Source organism: Tamandua tetradactyla, chromosome 17 (assembly GCF_023851605.1).
Source record: "Tamandua tetradactyla isolate mTamTet1 chromosome 17, mTamTet1.pri, whole genome shotgun sequence".
Lineage (NCBI taxonomy): Eukaryota > Metazoa > Chordata > Mammalia > Pilosa > Myrmecophagidae > Tamandua > Tamandua tetradactyla.
Genome location: NC_135343.1, coordinates 44,903,047 through 44,919,992, shown reverse-complemented (window position 1 = coordinate 44,919,992; position 16,946 = coordinate 44,903,047). Strand labels below are relative to the sequence as shown.

Genomic DNA, 16,946 nt, shown 5'->3' with positions numbered 1-16,946 from the left:
ACTTGGGCTTCTGGGGAGGATGGAACCAGGAGAAGATGTTCTGGGGGGAGGCTGAGAACCAGGAGATCAGAGGGAGTCACTAACCCAGGGTCCCAGGAGAAGTGCCTGAGGAACATGACGCTGGGTGGACATGGGCTGGTGGAGCCCTGGAAATCAGGTGGAGGGCAGAATCAGCCCTGTTTTCCAGAATTCCTCCCCTGGAGAGACACCTGTGCACCCCTGAAGGGGACAGGAGCCCAGGTCCCCTCCCAACATCCTGAGGCCAGTGACCCCTGGAGGTCCCAGGAGAGTGACTCAAGGCAGTCAGGCTTTGGCAGGAGTGTTTTCAGCCCAATCTTCCAAGATCAGAGGCCTGAGGGGGCAACTAGGGGGCCCAAGACTTAGGTTCGCCAACTCTAGACATCTCAGGAGCCTCAGATCTGCCAGGGCCCCCCCAACACAGGGGTTGAGGGCAGCGTCCCAGGTAACCAGCATCCCGAGCCTAATCACACCCCAGGCATCCAGCTAGGAGGTCACCGCAGGGCAGACCTGGGGAGCTCACCCCTGTGGCCATAGGCCTGCCACGTGCTGGCCTCAACCCCACTCTGTCCTCTGACCTCCAAACCAGGGCCAGCCTCTTCACAAATGTCCCTCAGGCACCTCCCCTTCAACATGGCTGGGCCGCAGTTCAGTGTCTTCCCCCCAATCTGCTCCTCCCCCCAGTGACCCCCTCAGAGAACAGCCCCACTGTCCACTCAGCTACACTGGCCAGAGCCCAGGGGGCCAATCCACCATCAAATCCCATCCATTACAGAACAGCACAGTGAAGGGCTCTGCCACTCACTAGCTGCATGAGTCTGGGCGAGCTAATTAACCTCTCTGTGCCTCAGTTTCCTCATCAGTAAAATGGGAATAATTCTAGTTTCCATCTCTTAAGATTTTTATGAGGATTAAATTATTAACACTTGTAAAATTCTTAGAACAGGTGTTTGGCACAGAAAGTGCTCATAGAGTTTGTACTGTCACGCTACCTCCAGATGCCCACAGCTGCCCACCCTTCCCAGGCCTCGTTGAGGCCTTCTCATGACACCCCTCTCCAATGGCTAACTCCTACTCCTCCCTCAAAGCTCACATCAGGGGTACCTCCAGGAAGCTTCCCTGAATTAGACTTGTCTGAATGAGATGCACCTTCTCTGGGCTCCCACAGCCCCCGGCTCTAACCCCCAACACACTGCACTTCATTTGCTCAGGTCCACACCCATCTCCCCCAGAAGGCAGAAGCAGTGTCTTGTCACTATACTCTGGGAGCCTGGTGCCCAGCACCCGCCTCCCCCCACCCCCCCCCAGGCTGCCAGAAGGTCTGGAGAATGGGTGGACAGCAGGTCTGGAATCCCACCACGGGGGAAGCAGGCACTTGTTTTGGGGTAAAGTCTTGTTGGATAGAGATGCACTCCCCAGGTGGAGGACATAGGACTGAAGGTCACTGCATCAGGTGGAGGGAGGAACGTGTGTAAAAGTGCAGCACAGAATACATCTGCATCTAGTCACACCTGACCCTAGAGAGGATAGAAGGGCAGCTGTTTATTATTATTAGTCATTGTTAAGTCCATTTAATAGCTGTGAAAACTGAGACCCTCAGAAGTGAAGCTGCCCAGAGCTGCAAGGCTGGGGAGAGGGACTAGAAACTAAGTCTCCTGATATTTCTTCTTAATGATAATAATAGCTACCATTTATTAAGTACCTCCTAAGGGCCACTTTATTTAGGTGATAGCTATAAAGTTGTTATTCTTAGTGCCAGATTGAGGACACCCAGGGTCAAAGCTGATGCGTGGCTCACTCCAAATGACCCAGCAGTGCAGGTGATGGAGAGATGCCCCCCCACTTCTGCCAGCCCCCCAGCCCCCAGGTCCTGCATCACCCCCAGGACCCCCTTTTCCTGCAGCTGACAGTCAGCCTTGTCCACAGAAAGCCGGAAAGGAGCCGTGGTCCTGACCAAGCCTCGGGGGATGGAGGGGCACTGTCTCACACACACACACACACACACACACACACACACACACACACACACACAGACACGCACATGCACACACATGCACACGCTTCTCCTGGAGACTCCATCAGGGAAATAAGAGGTCGGGGATCCCAGCACAATGCTCTCCATTCAGGTGGGCGGCTGCCCTGGGGCTGCAGCTGCTGCCGCTGCCGGGAGATTTATGGCCTGCTCCAAATGTCACCTTTTCAACTCCCCGCGCTGGCCCCACCACCTTCGGACACAGCACAGGCTGGACTGCTGGCCGCTGCTCACAGCCACACAGGAGCCCTCCCAGGGAAAGGGCCCTGCTGAGCCAGGAGGGGAGGGCGCAGGGTACCAGGTAGCCCCTACCTGCAGTCCGCGATGACATCATCCATCAGCTGCGCCACCAGGGAGTCCGCATCCTCGGCAGAGCACTGTGCCCTCAGGGCCAGCTGGACTTGCTCCAGCCCAGCTTCCTAAGGAACAGGCAAGTGGGGGCACGGGAGGGGGTGTCACCCTGGGCGGAAGGGGTACACTGGGCCCCCAGCCCCTAGCCCTGGCCACCTCAGCCCGGTCCCTGAACCAAAAAAAGAATGAATAGTTAGAGCACAGAAAGCAGAGCCCAGACCTGACAAACCAGGACTGCCACAGCTCCAGAACCTTCCAGGACTAACCATAATGTATGAACTCGGAGAATTGAAGTCAAGGTCGTGGGTTTTCAGGCTGGGGCCTATTATAAAGGGCACTAGACTGTAAGTTCTTACAGCAGTCGCATATATTCAGGAGCTGTAACTGTTGTTTCTAAATTCTGAGAAACTGAACTATTTGTTTATAGTCTGGTCATTCCCTGAAACTTCCGGTATTTATGTGACAACTGAGACCTTGAGCATTACCCCATATAGCAATTGTTTAAAAAGTTGAAAAAGTGATGAGAATTTGACTAGAGATATAAATGAAGCTGATTTGGATAGGACTAAGGTAAATCAAAATACAGGGTAAAAGGATGCTATTGTCAATATTTTAAAACTTGAACATCTGTGTGAGACCAAAGGGAAAGATGTTTATTTGGTACAAAATTTGTATTCTGGGTAGGACGTCATCTTGGTGTATACAAGTTAGTGGGATGCCCCATATATCCCAGAGTAATCTGAGCAGAGAACAAGAAAGTATTTGCAAAGTCCCCTTGGGGGACTGGGAAAAAAGAAGGAAATATTCAACTCCCCCCCCCATCTGGGCAATTCCTGATATTCTCTGGAGCAGTGGGGACAATGAATTCAATAACTGAGCCCTCAATCTTAGGGCTCACCTCTACGAAACTTACGCCTAGAGTCACCCCCAGAGAACCACTTTTGTTTCTCAGATGTGGCCTCTCTCTCTCTTAGTCAATGTGGCAGGTGAATTCACTGCCGCCCCCTCTACGTGGGACATGACTCCCAGGGGTGTAAATCTCCCTGGCAATGTGGTACAGGACTCCTGGGTTGAGCCAGGACCTGACATCACAGGACTAAGAAAGACTTCTTGACCAAAAGGGGGAAGAGAAAAATGAGACAAAATAAAGTTTCTGTGGCTGAGAGATTTCAAGTACAGTCGAGAAGTTATCCTGGAGGTTATTCTTATGTATTATATAGATACCCCTTTTTAGTTTGTGGTGTATTGGAGTGACTCGAAGGAAGTACCTGAAACTGTCGAGCTGTGTTCCAGTAACCTTGATTCTTGAATACAACTGTATAACTACATAGCTTTTACTATGTGACCGTGTGATTGTGAAAACCTTGTGTTCAATGCTCCTATTATCCAGGGTATGGACAGATGAGTAAAAGTAGAAAGATAAAAAATAAATAAAAGGGGAATAAAGGCTAAAAATTTTGTAGACTGAAATACTAATGGTCAATGAGAAGGAAGAGAAAGGGGTATGGGATGTATGAGTTTTTCTTTTTTCTTTATATTTCTTTTTCTGGAGGGATGCAAATGTTCTAAAAATGATCATGGTGATGAATACACAACTATGTGATGCTGTTGTAAGCCACTGATTGTATACTATGTATGGACTATATGTGTGTAAAGATTTCTCAATAAAAATAAAAGAACCTTCCAGGGCTCCCCACGCCCAAACAATTCCCAATGAGCAGGCCTGGTCATGGGACGTTCAGGTGCTGCATACAGGCTTCAACACAACTTGATTTCATCCTCACTGTCCCCCGCTTCATGCCGGGCCTGACTCCCCACAGGTGAGTGACCGTCTCTGAGGCTCTGCCCGTTCCATCTCCCCACCTGGAGCGCTCGCTCCTTTCCAGCGTCTACCTCCTGGCCCTCCTCAGGTCCCGTCCGCCTCCCTCCAGGAGTGCTCAGGCCACCTCAGATCACGGGGAGCCCCTCCTGCAGGCTCCCCGGTGGAGCTCTGTTCTCTGGCCTCCACTTTCACAGGCCTGGGAGACCACTCCCGGAATCCCGTCAGCCCCAGGAGGCTCTTCTGTCCCCTGCACCTGCCCCTACCCGCCAGCCTAGGTGGCGTGTGCGCTACCCCAGAACGGAACCTAGAAAGAGAAGACGCATTCCTCGTCCTTGCAGAGGCTGCAGCGTGGTAATGATCAGAATTGTACAACAGCAACTCCACATGTCCCCCCACCTCAGCGTCTCCTGGTCTCCTGACCTCCCCTACAGGTGCCGCACCAGGGCACCCAGGCCAGGATCCTGCCCAGATACTCCAAGATCCCAGTTCTCAGCTTCCCCTTCCGTCTTTCCTTTCAACTGTGCCCTTCTGATCATCCCACAGACACACCCAGAGCCCCTTTCTGTCCCTGCTCCTCACCTACACCTCTCCTGGCAGCTCAATGCCGTGCTCTGCCCTTGCCTCCTCCACTTCCCCGTGGGCTCTCCTTCCACTTGGGGACTCTCCACCCCCACCCACACCCCCCAAAGCGCCTTGGTACCATCCCGCTACTGCCAAGGACCCTCAGCTTCCTGCCGGGCTTCCTGCCTGCCTTGGCCTCTATGCCTCTGCCCAGTTCCGACTCTGTCCCTCTCCAGCGAGTAGCAGGCCTACGCTCCCTGGAGCCCCCCAGCCCACCCAAAGGGAGCTCGCCCCCTGACCCCGCACACCCCACTCTTTCCCCCGACTTCCCACAGCCATTCCTCCTCCCTCACTTCCAACTAACCATCAAGTCCCTTTAGCTCAAGTCTGGCAATCTCCTCCCCATGGTCACCTCCTGTCCAGGGCCTTGTTACTCGTCCCAGACCACAGCAAGGGGACCTAACTCACTGCCCTTAGGTGCCCCCCACAATGCCCCTTAGTCCCCCGCTCTCCTCTGAGCCCCCACACCTCTCCCTTGGTACCCCTGGAATGTCACCCTGAATTGAAATTTGGAAATCCCTACATGGGAGGTGTCAGTGAGTCTGTCCTCTGCTTTGCTAAACTGATTCCCAGGGCAGCTGATTGTTCAGTTCTGGGGCCTCCACAGCCCTTGCGAGTGGTTAACTTCAAAAGGCATCTGATGAGTGAGCGAATGAGTGAATGAATGAGTCTGGGGCTCTGCCCTGCTGCTGCCAGCCCATTTTTCTCCACCCTCTTTGTGCAACCTCCTCCATCAGGCTGGGGGTTGTCCCGGTACGGCCTCGTCTCTTCTCTTCTCTTCCTCTGTGTGCACGGCAGGGCTGCAAACAGGGATTGACAGGGCCCGGAGGCCGCCAGCCCCCACGCAGACTGTGGGCACAGCGAGGCATCACGTGCCCCCAGGGGGCCGCTGGCAGGGACGTCTGCATACAGAGGGCGCGTGTCGGGGGCTGTTTCCACTCACCAGCCGGTCGGCGGTTCTGAGCAGCTGGTTCTGGGTTTCGATCCTGTGGCTGATGTCCTCCCAGTAGGACGACAGCACCACCACCGGCTTCACGTTGCCCCAGGGCAAGTAGTAGTAGTGGCAGCCTAGCAGGGGGAGAGGAGCTGAGCACTGCACAAAGCCGGGTGTGGGGTAGGATGGGGGGCTTCTGAGCTCAGGCCTCCCCGGCAGGGGACTGAGGGTGGGACCGAGACAGGCTCCCCTTCCCGCCCAAGGAGTCTTGGGCACACGAGGCATGACCGTACTCCCCAGCACTCCAGCAGGGCGCGTGAGTGCAGCAGACAGCCGCTGCTCCCGCCAGGGCTCCTCTAGCAATCAGAGCAGCGGTGCTGCGAGCGCGAACCGCGGGAAACCCAAGGACACGCACCCGGCTCCGGCCTCCAGGCCCGGCTCAGCAGGCAGCACGTCGGGGTCACGCGAGCCTGTGGGCCCCCCACCCGGAACGGGGCGGGGCGGGGCAGAGCAGGGGAGCACCCAAACACGCTCGCCAGGGCCATCACGCTGGGCCTCCGGCACGAGAGGCAGGATTTCGGGTTCAGCCCCTGCTCCCCCGGCTGGGACCTTCCAGGGGCCTGGCCTCGGCCCTCACCGTCAAAGACCGCGCGGCTGTACTGGGTGGTGGAGGCCAGCGGCAGGCAGCTCATGTCGAACTTGTTCCCGTAGTTGCCGACGCTGACCTCGAACTGGACGGCGTCGTCCACGTCCTGCAGCATGGAGGCCGAGTAGAAGGCGGCGAAGAGGGAGTACTTGCGCCTCCGGAGGTATTTCTGCCAGCGGAGAGGAGGGGGCGGAGGGTCACGGGGAGCGCACGGGGGGCGCCGGAGCGGGGAGGGGTCCGCGGCAGGCAGGCGCTGGCCGTGACTTCACCCCACGCCACGCCGGGCCGGGTGGTCGGACGGCCGATGGTCCGACTCAGGAAAGCAGCGTCCAGATTTGGGTTCTCACTGAGCCAACTTAGGCCAGGCCCGCGTGTGTTTGGCCGCATTTCCCTGATAAGAGCTGCACCCCCAAGGTTGTCTGCTCCTACATCCAAGGCGGGGGGGGGGGGGGGGGGGCAGCCCACGGAGGGCAGCCCAGGCCCACCCACCTTCCGGGAGGGGCCACCAGCGCCCCCGCCCGGGCCCCCACCCACCGCAGCCAGCTCTGAATTAATTCCCCTTCTGTTCCCTCAGGGCCCGGGGCTGAGGAAAGGGGCGTTCTCATGGGAACCAAGGAGATGTTCCGCCTCTTCATGGGAGGCAGAGAAAAGGGGGTGAGACCTTGGGCTTTAGGAGGATGCGAATAGCAATGAGCAGACACTTACTGGGCGCTCACTACACACGGATCTAAACTCACTTAACCCACAACCATCGCCCGAGGTCAGTGGGTCCATGCATGGCTCAGATGCACGCGAGCCTCTGCCACCTCCTCTGTACAGCAGAGATGAGACAGTCCTTGCCCCCCGGCTGCCGGAGGGTGTGATGATATTGGGCCAGGTCAGTCCCCAGCACAGGGTCCCCCGCGGGGTGCAGCTTAGGAACCCTTAGCTCTTACACTGATCAGGAAACAGCATCTCGCTTGGCTGTAGGCTGTTCCGATGCTCTCTTTTTAAGCCTCAGAATGCTTCCCAGGGATGGGGGGTGGGAATGACTGTTCCCTGTTCCCACTTACAGCCGAGAACCTGAGGCCCAGGGGGCTGAGGGCACAATTCTGAGCATGGGGCAGAGCCACCCCCCCCGAGCCCCCTCCTCACCCCCAAAGGGCCCCTCCCCCCCAGAGCATGGCCCTGACCTCCACCCGGAGGATGTCGTCCGCGGGAAGGTCCTCCACCTTCTGCTCGCTGTGCTCCACCAACTTGGTCTCCAGGGCGAGCAGGAGGCGGCCGCGGTAGGCCACGCCTTCCCCCTGCAGGTAGGGGTGGGGGGCCAGTCACCAGGAGCCGCAGGGTGACAGGGAAGGGACCAAGAGCAGGCCCTGCAGTCTCCCACCTTCCGGGCACCCGGGAGTCCCCACCATTCCTCCACGGGAAATCAGGGCCCAGAGAGGTCAGGGGCTTGCTGGGGCCACCCAGAGGGTCAGCTCCAGGCTCCAACCCGGCGGGGGGAAGATGAGACCCGAGACAGATGGGGCCTGGGTCGCAGGGGCCAGAAATGAAGGTGTCAGCCTGGACCCTGAGGAAGAGGCAGAGGAGAGCTGAGCAGGAAGACAGAAAGGGGCCGGGAGGGGAGGGCCAGTCAAAAGGATATTCTCTGGCCTGGCCCAGGCACTGCCCAGGCCCGGGTGGAAGGCGCCATGTGCAGGCCGGGGAGCCCAGGGGGCCCGTCCTTGCCAGGGCTCAGGCCCAGCCCCTGGCCTCAGACCAGCTCACCTTGCCCGTGTTGAGCTCCGCGTAGGGGTCCGGGAAGCCCGTGAACTCCCTGGGGCTGCCGTACAGGTTGACGTAGCAGGGCCCGAAGGTGGGCAGGAAGCCCAGGTGGTCATCCACTGAGAGACAAAGGCAGGGTGGAGGGGCCAGCGTGGAGCCCAGCCACCCTCAGGCCCCAGCTCGGCCCGGGCCCTCAGTTCCCTGCACGGGTGCCAGATGCGGCTCCCAGTAAAATTGATAAATAGTGGCAAAATGATAGCCACCATTATCTCCCCTAAATCCCTTTAATCCTCACCATGATGTTGACATGTGAGTATTTCTATTATTTTTATTAACCCCATTTTACAGGTGAGGAAACTGAGGCTCAGAGATGCAAAGGAACACACAGCAAGAAAATGGCAGGACCCAAATGGTCTCAGCTCAGAGCCCATGCACTCAGCCACCAGAGAGGGCCTGCCTCAGGACCCACCACCGCCCGCCCCTCCTCCCGCAGCACCGCTTGGATACCTTCTGGAGAAGGCCCGGAACCCAGGGGCCAGAGAACCTGTCTCCTGGGGATCAGGGAGGGGACACAGTGTCCCCAAAGACAGGTAGATGCCACGACCCCCTGCGCCAGTCCCAGGCACATCTCTGGTGTCCTTATGGCCGAGACAAACTAATGGCCGCCACTGGACCCAGCATCCCCCTCCCCGCCACTGTACAAAGAGCAATCGGTCCTCCAGTGGGACGAGCTGGAGAAGAGCCAGAAGGAGAACTGCAGAGCGTGCTCTCCCAGCGCCAGCAGAGGCCCCCAGCCTCTGGGAACCCTGGACCCCTTTGCAGAGGAAGGGTGAAGAGGACGCCTCCGAAAGGTGGGAAGCAGGGCCAGGACCAACTGGGATAACCCAGTTCAACAAGGATGGGGCCAGCCAGGCCCCAAAGAAACGGCCCCAGACAGGACGTGCCGGAGTCAGACCCCGACCCACGGCTGCGCAGGGCCGAGCGCGAGGGTCCGAGCAGAAGGCTGTGAGCCAGCAGATGCTCCGGCCCCTCCAGCCAGGGGCTGCCCGGCTGCCTTCAGCACCTTCCCTTCCAGTGCCCAGCACAGACGGGGCTCTGGCATTTAGCAGAGAGGTGGGCAGCCCGGGCTGATGGAACTAGGGAGATTGGTACTATTTATTTAGACCAATTATCCTGATTCCTAGGTACCTGTGGGTTTCGACTGCAAAAGTCCTCAAGTCCCCCTGCCTTGCCTCCACTGATCCCCAGACTGGCTCCCCCGACCCCTGCCCTGACCCTCTCCTCCAGGGAGCATAGCTGGGTTGAGCATCAGCCCCAGCCCAGCGAGTTTAGGAAGGGAGCCTGGGTGGAAGGAAGTCGCCCTTAAAGCATTCCATGCAATTTACACATTCAACAGCGGTTGAGACATAACAGCCAGAGGTAAAGCCGGGGACTGTGGTGGTGAACCTCAGTCCGGCTCTGGCAAAAATCCCTCCAGCAGCAGCTTCTCCCGTCCAGAGGCAGCTTCTCCCATCCAGCGGCAGCTTCTCCCATCCAGCGGCAGCTTCTCCCATCCAGCAAAACCCCCAAGGCCCCAACCCCCGGCAACCTGCCCCGCCAAGGTGAAAATAACGTACGGTCTGAGGCTGGAGGAGGCTTGGCCACACCTGCAGGCTCCTCTGAAGCATAAAGAAATGGAAAAGGGGTTAAGGATGGGCGCAGCTGGAAGGTGGAAAGGGGTTACATGAGCCGGGCCTGTGGATGGGGAGTTGGCAGACAGACAGATGGAAAGACGGCTCCTGTGTGGGAAACAGATGTGGCCAGAGGCCCCACCCCCACCCCAGCTGTGAATTTATCACAAGCTAAAGTCATCGCATACCTGAGGCCCCACTTCGGCCCCACCGGCCAGACACAGCCCCCGGCCCCTTGGGCAGGCCCCAGACCCGTCCCACCTACACCTGTAGACCCCCTCGGTCACTGAACCCAAAACTCAACTCGATATATTCAAGAAATTTTAAAAAAAACAACAAAAGAAAAAAAAAAGCACTTTTCCATATTATAGACAGAGAAGTGAGGGAAACAAAGTACAGATGCAAAGACAGGGTGGGGGAAACAGAAGGGCCAGAGCTCAGCGGCCAGGCACGCCCAGGGCTCTGCCAGGACGGGAAGGTCAAGGCCGGAGACCAACACACTAGGTGGCCTTTCAAGGAGCAACACCGCCATCTAGTGGCCACTTGCAGTATCACCACAGAAAGCACCACGTTGCATTTTTACAACAGTAGGTTCTGGGACCTCAAAAGAAGGACAGCGCCAGACCCGGTCCATTAGCTGAAGGTTCTGCACACCTTGACCCAAATTTCTGGAAATAAGAGAATCCAGAAAGGAGACGCTCTGGCCCATTTCTGGGTTCTTGGAATCCCTCCCTGACTTCTAGGCAGGTACAAGACACCTTCCAGGGAGCAGGCAACTGTTAGCCTTCCTCCACCATCCTCTTGTCCTTGCTCCTTCTCCAGCCATAAAAATGTAAACCAAGTCTGAGGCCATGATAGAGCCTGGGACTGTGGGGGGTGAAATCCTTATTTTCATTCATTGTTCACCTCCACTGAGAATATTGTTGGTCTTACGCAAAAAAATAATAATAATACCTACTGCTATTTTCCTATAGCTCCATGATTGTCGCTAGAAGCCAAGAGTTAAGCAAACTACTGAGAAAGAAGAAAGCACAGAGAAACAGAGAGAGAAAGAGGGGGAAGAGGGAAGAGGGGATTCGAAGACAGGACTGCACAATCAAAGGCAGAAGGCAGCACGAAGGACAGCTCTCCGCAGCCGGCCACAGCTAGGCATGCCAGCTGGCAGAGTGAAGCTGCAGAAATCATAGGCTTGGCCATTCTCTTATCCACGGGAATAGGTTTTCATCAGTGGAGGACCCCGGTCTTCGGTCAGGGGGCTCAGCTTTCAGCAACAGCAAGAGAACAGAGGCAGGCACAGCCACAGCCCCAGGAGAGCTGCAGTCAGAGCCCACAGGAAGGAAACAGATTCCACTTTAAGCTCCTTCAAAATTATTACAAACAGGCCTGGCCGGTTATCTTGGGCTAATGAGTCCGAGGTCACTAGTTACAACCCCGCGTGCTTCTTACAGAGTTTGACTCAGCTTCCCACCAGCACGTTGACCCCGAGTCCTGGCTGCAGATGGTACTCTAGACCAGACAGGTGTCCTAACCCCACCAGCCACCTGGCCCGCACATCTCTGATGGTGAGGAGGACCCGGTGAGCAGCTCAGGAGAAGCCTGCTTCCCAACTCTCGATGCGGACTTCATTCATTCGTTCATTCATCAGAACCAGCCAGGCACAGTGCTAGGTATAGGGCGTGCATGATAAGGCATGGCCCTGCTGACGTCTTAAATCAGTGATTCTTAATTTGGGGCAGGGCTGTGGGGCTCCGGGTGCTGAGGGTCACCCCAGGTTCTCCCCCCTGCATCTGCAGACAGCTCATTAAGACAAGGGCCAATGAGGGATGAAGTCCCCCAAGTCAAAGCCTCTATTTAGTTCTCGTCTCACTTCTGCCCAAACACCAGTTGGTGTGTGTAGGTGGGTTTCCCCTAAACCCAGAGACCTGGGACTGTGGAAGCCCCAAAACAGAGAATACTCTCAAGTTTCCGGGTGTGTGGCCTAAGAAGCCGAGCCCAAGCCTGTCAGCTGGGGGAAGCCGTGAGAGACAGACAGCAGATTCCCCAGCCCTGCAGACCAGCCCAGGGCTCTGGACAGCCAGGGCCATCACCTGCTCCCAGCTGTCCTGGCCCCCAGCATATCCCCCACAGCCCCAGGACACAGCAGCCTGGCACCATCCTGCACCTTGCAGATGAGAACTGCTGGGAAACCATCATAATCGATGTTTCAAGGACAAAAAGAAACTAACTTTGGAAAAAGATTTAGGATACAAGTGCTATTTATGTAGCATGATTTTCCTTAGTATAAAGTTATCAAAGAATCTGTAGTTTTTACAGGTCACATATGCCTGGTATCCCCTCAAAAGAGTCGCAGCTCCTAAGTACAGCGTTCCTTTCTTAAAACGAAAATGTTTACTAAATATTTTGAGCACAGGGTCCAAGGAATACTCAAATGTGCCCAGACACACTTGTGGGCAGGAGAGCTGAAGAGACCAGGTTCTGTCCTCACTGGGGGGAGCGGGTGTGTGTGTGTGTGTGTGTGTGTGTGTGTGTGTGTGTGTAGAAATTTCTGATTTAACCAAATAATCTGGGGAGCCACGGGTGGAGAATAGAGAGAAACAATTCTTTTCTTTTCTTTTTTAACAGTTTGGTTTTGTTCGGATTTTGAGAGCAGTGAGGAAGTGAAGTGCTGTGCCTCCCCCAGTTGTACCAAAAGCAACCCAACGTGGAGAAAAAGTTCAAGCGCCTTGTTCCAAGGGGCCTCGGGACGCGCGGGAGAGGCTGGCAGGGAGCAGGGCGAGCACGCACCCTCGGGGCCCAGGGAGGAGCTCTGGACTCAGAAACGGGCACAGTGCGGACCAAATCAACGGCTCCCGTTTGAGCCCTACAGTTAACCCGTTTGTTGTGGCATGGATCCAGCTATTTACCTATCTATTTAAAGCTGGTCACCTGGTCGCATGGCTATTCCCACTTATTCCCAAACCGCGTGTGACGGCCTCCGCGCGGGCACGTCGGGTTGCCCAGGCTCCGAGCGCCATCTAGTGGCCACATCAACACCTTCCCCGCCTGCCCGCTACGATTTTCACGACAGAAAAGGCCGTGGTTAACGGATGGGGCGCAGGGGGCGCCGATGTCATAACCTGGGTGCAGTCCAAGCCCTCATCGGGCGGCTGGTGGACACGCTGCAGATTCAGGAAACAACCGCTGTCGGGAAAGCCTGGAGGTCGCGCTGCGTCCCCACGGGATTCAGAGTCAGGGATGGCATCCGCCAGAAAACGGGAGCAGAGCTGCCTCCCACGCCGGGGGTTCTGGGCTGGGAGGGGGCCCAGATGCGCTGCCCCCACCTCAGCTCCTTCCCCCTGCATGTCCAGGGCAGCCCTCCTCAGGAGCCAGGGGACCACTTCGGAGGAGAAGCAGTTCCACGGCGGGATGGAGAGGGCAGTGCCTGCTGGGACGTAGGTCTCTAGATTCCACCGACTAGAAGTGAATTCACCATGACAGAGAGTGGCTGGACTCTGTCCAGCTGGACTGCTGGAACTGGGGCAGGGGACCTGGGCGGACATTGTCTAATTCTCTACTTCTGTGTGTGTTTGAGAATTCCAATAATTAAAAGTGAAAGATGTTTCAGGGAGCCTAGAAGAAGGCATTGGAGAAGACAGCAACTTCAGGAGCACAAGCAGTCTGCGGGCAACGGCTCATTGCCCTGTCCCCGGCTAAACACCTGAGCACACAGGTGGACAGAGACGCACTGGGCTTCCTGCAGAGAGAGGACAGCACCCAACACATGATGTCAGAACGCGAAGAAAGGGCAAGGGGAGACAATGGTGTACCAACCACGTCAGGGGAACAGCCTCTGGGAGATTCAGGAGAGCACTCATCTGAAATGTTCAGGCAACTATTTCAGAATCCTCAGTAGTGTGCAAGAAGGCACAGCCTCTGGGGAACAGAGAGGGAAAGAGGAAAGGATAATATAAAAGGAGCAGTCGAGGGGAAAGAAGGCTTGACAGGAAACTAAATATGCAAGAGCAAATATTACGGGAGGCAGGAAAGAACAGAGCTGGCACAAGGAAAAAGTCAAAGAACAGAACTGGTGCAGAAAGAAAAATCAGATTGGTGATGCAGAAAACCTATAATTATGATAATAAATAATAAACACTATCTCAGTGCTCATTAGGTACTGGGCACTAGAGGATCTTGGCACTTGACACTGATAATCTCACTGAAGCCTTATAACGACGCTATGAACTAGTAAAATCTCATTTTTAGAGAGGAGACTGAAGCAACTTGCTCAGCTGCAAAATGACTGAGCAGAATTTCAACTCAAGCTGTCTGGTTCCAAAGCTTGAGCTTTTACATCCACCCTGCCCTGCCTATATAACCTAGCTACCCAGGTTATAATCTTATAATAAAATAAATCAGTTCTCATCCCAGATTTAAGAATTCGCCAAGCTCCAGACAAAATTCAATGAAAAGAGTCTCATCCCTGGATAGATACAAGTAATTTTTCGAAATACCAGAAAAAAAGATAAACCCCAACAAGGATCTCATTTGAAACCACAGACTACCTTCAAAGGAATCAGATTAGACCACTCTCTGGTTTGCATACACCAAAACAAATTCAAAATAGATTAAATATTTAAATGTACAAAATATATACCATTAAAAAAGAGAGTAAAATATAACTTGGGGGAGTGGGGGGTGTTGCTGAAGGCCTTTTAAAGCATGGCATTTGTGCTGGTTTGAAATGATGTATGTACCCTAGAAAAGCCATGTTTTAATCCTAATCCTATTTTGTAAAGGCAGCCGTTTCTTCTAATCCTTGTTCAGTATTGCATGTTTGAAACTTTAATTAGATCATCCCCCTGGAGATGTGACTCAATCAAGAGTGGTTGCTAAACTGGATTAGGTGGAGAAGTGTCTCCATCCATTCGGGCGGGTCTTGATTAGTTTCTGGAGTCCTATAAAAGAGGAAACATTTTGGAGAATGAAAGTGGTTCAGAGAGAGCAGAGCAAAACAACGTAGCCACAAGAAGCAGAGTCCACCAGCCAGCGACCTTTGGAGATGAAGAAAGAAAACGCCTCCCAAGGGAGCTTCACAAAACAGGAAGCCAGGAGAAGAAGCTAGCAGATGACGCCATGTTCGCCATGTGCCCTTCCACTTGAGAGAGAAACCCTGAACTTCATCGGCCTTCTTGAACCAAGGTATCTTTCCCTGGATGCCTTTGATTGGACATTTCTATAGATTTGTTTTAACTGGGACATTTTCTGGGCCTTAGGCCTGTAAACTAGCAACTTATTAAATTCCCTTCTTTAAAAGCCATTCCATTTCTGGTATATTGCATTCTGGCAGCTAGCAAACTAGAGCAACATTTAAGGCAGAAATCATATTGTCATTATTTAAATTAGAAATTCTGTAAATAAATACAAGCAGTTAGAAAGTTTAAAAAGTAAAGAAAATAAGTCTGAAGAAAGTTGAAGAAAAGAGTAAAAAGATGGAACAGAGAATAAGGAACTAGAAAAAAATATTTAGAATTGACAAATAAATTCAAAAGCTGATTCTTTAAAAAGTCTAATAGAATAAACAAGAAAAAAAAGAGAGAGAGAGAAAGGAAACTCAAGGCATACCTTTGGAAATGAGAAAGGGAAAAACACTGCGGGTAAAGAGAATTGTTTAAATTATAAGACTGCTCTGCGCAATACTATGTAAATAAATAAGACAGATGATTTTTCTAGGGAATTACAAATTATCATAATTGACCAGATGTGCTTCAGGAGAGATCCTTAAAAAATGTTTGGTCCCCACTGCTACAGGGAGTTATTGAAAAAGTGGTAATATTGCAGTTCAAAAGGAGACAGAGTTAAGTAATGGAGAAAATGCCACTTCTTGAAATAGATACAGTGGTGGAAACAAAACTTATAATAATGAGTGTGTTTCTTGCCAAATAAGAGCTTAAAGAGGAACAGGCAACAGAGGCAACTGTCAGAGCTCACAGGAAATGCCATGGAGAGATATAATGAATACGATTCTTAAAATTAAAATTCCAAAGAACCCTACAGGAATGAGCAAACTGGATCCAGGCAAAATTGAGTTACTAAAGTACATGCAAAACGAAAAACTCTCAAGGAATGCAGAGAAAAAAGGATAAAGAAATAGGGATTTACATTTTGAGGATAAGAAAAAATTCTACCAAGTATCCAGATGGAGAAAAACAGGTAACATATAAAAAAGCAAAAGCCAGGCTGACCTCAGATTTTTCTCTTGCAACAATAAGTGTTAGAAGACCAGAACAAAATATACAAGAGTTTTAAGGGAAAATGATTTTGAACCAAAAATGATATTTTCTGCCAAATTATCACTTCTGTATGAAGACAAGTGAAAGATATTCTCAGCTATGCAATAGTTGAGAAAGTATACCACCCAAATGATGTCCCTGAATTATGTACTGCAGCTAACAGAAAGCATGAATTTAAAAAATACAAGAGTAGGGAGGCAATCATATGAAAGAATTAATGGTAAGTATTAAAACTAGTTAAGTAGGATTAAGTTTAAATTGTTATATGGGGTTTAAAACTAAATGCAAAAATAGATTTATTTGTAAGATGGATCTAAAATTTCAATTTATATTATTTTAAACTGAAAGAGGCATGCTTAATTTTCAGTATTTAGGACAAATAATGAGGATTTTTTGTTTGTTTGTTTGTTTTAGCATGTAGCATTGTAGATAAAGATGCAAGTTCTTAAGCCAAACCTAAGGACTTTGTCACTGTGGCTAAGGCAATTGATGCGATAAAATGGGAAACAGTAAGTACAATTTCATTTCCTTATTTTTAGTTAAAGAGGAAAAAAGTAACACGTTCCCCTTTAATGTTAATATTGCTGTGTTAAAAGAACTTATTAACCAAATCACTGGCTGGGCAGGGAGATATAAAACCTTCTTTTGTGTACATCTGGCCAAGAGAAGGTCAACAGTTTCTGCTTCACACAGTAGTTCATTGTGAGTAAATGTGATACTGAGGTAAGTGTTAAGGATAAAAGTAGAATATACACATGTGATTTTTCGGACTGGAGAGGAAGTGGTGAAAGACCAAGAAAACATAGCAAAGGAATAATATCAAAGAAGCATTAAAAT

The 16,946-nt window shown here is 52.6% G+C and overlaps 1 protein-coding gene across 25 annotated transcripts in view; it reads right to left on the bottom strand.

The window, feature by feature from the left end:
• DYSF (dysferlin) overlaps positions 1-16,946 on the bottom strand; it is a 227,496-nt gene that overhangs the window by 133,879 nt on the left and 76,671 nt on the right. For 16 of the 25 annotated variants that reach the window (XM_077134524.1, XM_077134531.1, XM_077134534.1 and 13 more), the window contains 6 exons: positions 9,787-9,828; positions 8,174-8,289; positions 7,597-7,710; positions 6,416-6,593; positions 5,788-5,912; positions 2,363-2,469 (listed from right to left, as the gene is read on the bottom strand). In XM_077134524.1, the coding sequence (XP_076990639.1) occupies positions 2,363-2,469; positions 5,788-5,912; positions 6,416-6,593; positions 7,597-7,710; positions 8,174-8,289; positions 9,787-9,828 (682 nt within the window). The remainder of the gene's footprint in view (positions 1-2,362; positions 2,470-5,787; positions 5,913-6,415; positions 6,594-7,596; positions 7,711-8,173; positions 8,290-9,786; positions 9,829-16,946) is intronic. The other 9 variants (XM_077134529.1, XM_077134538.1, XM_077134540.1 and 6 more) reach the window with 1 other exon arrangement.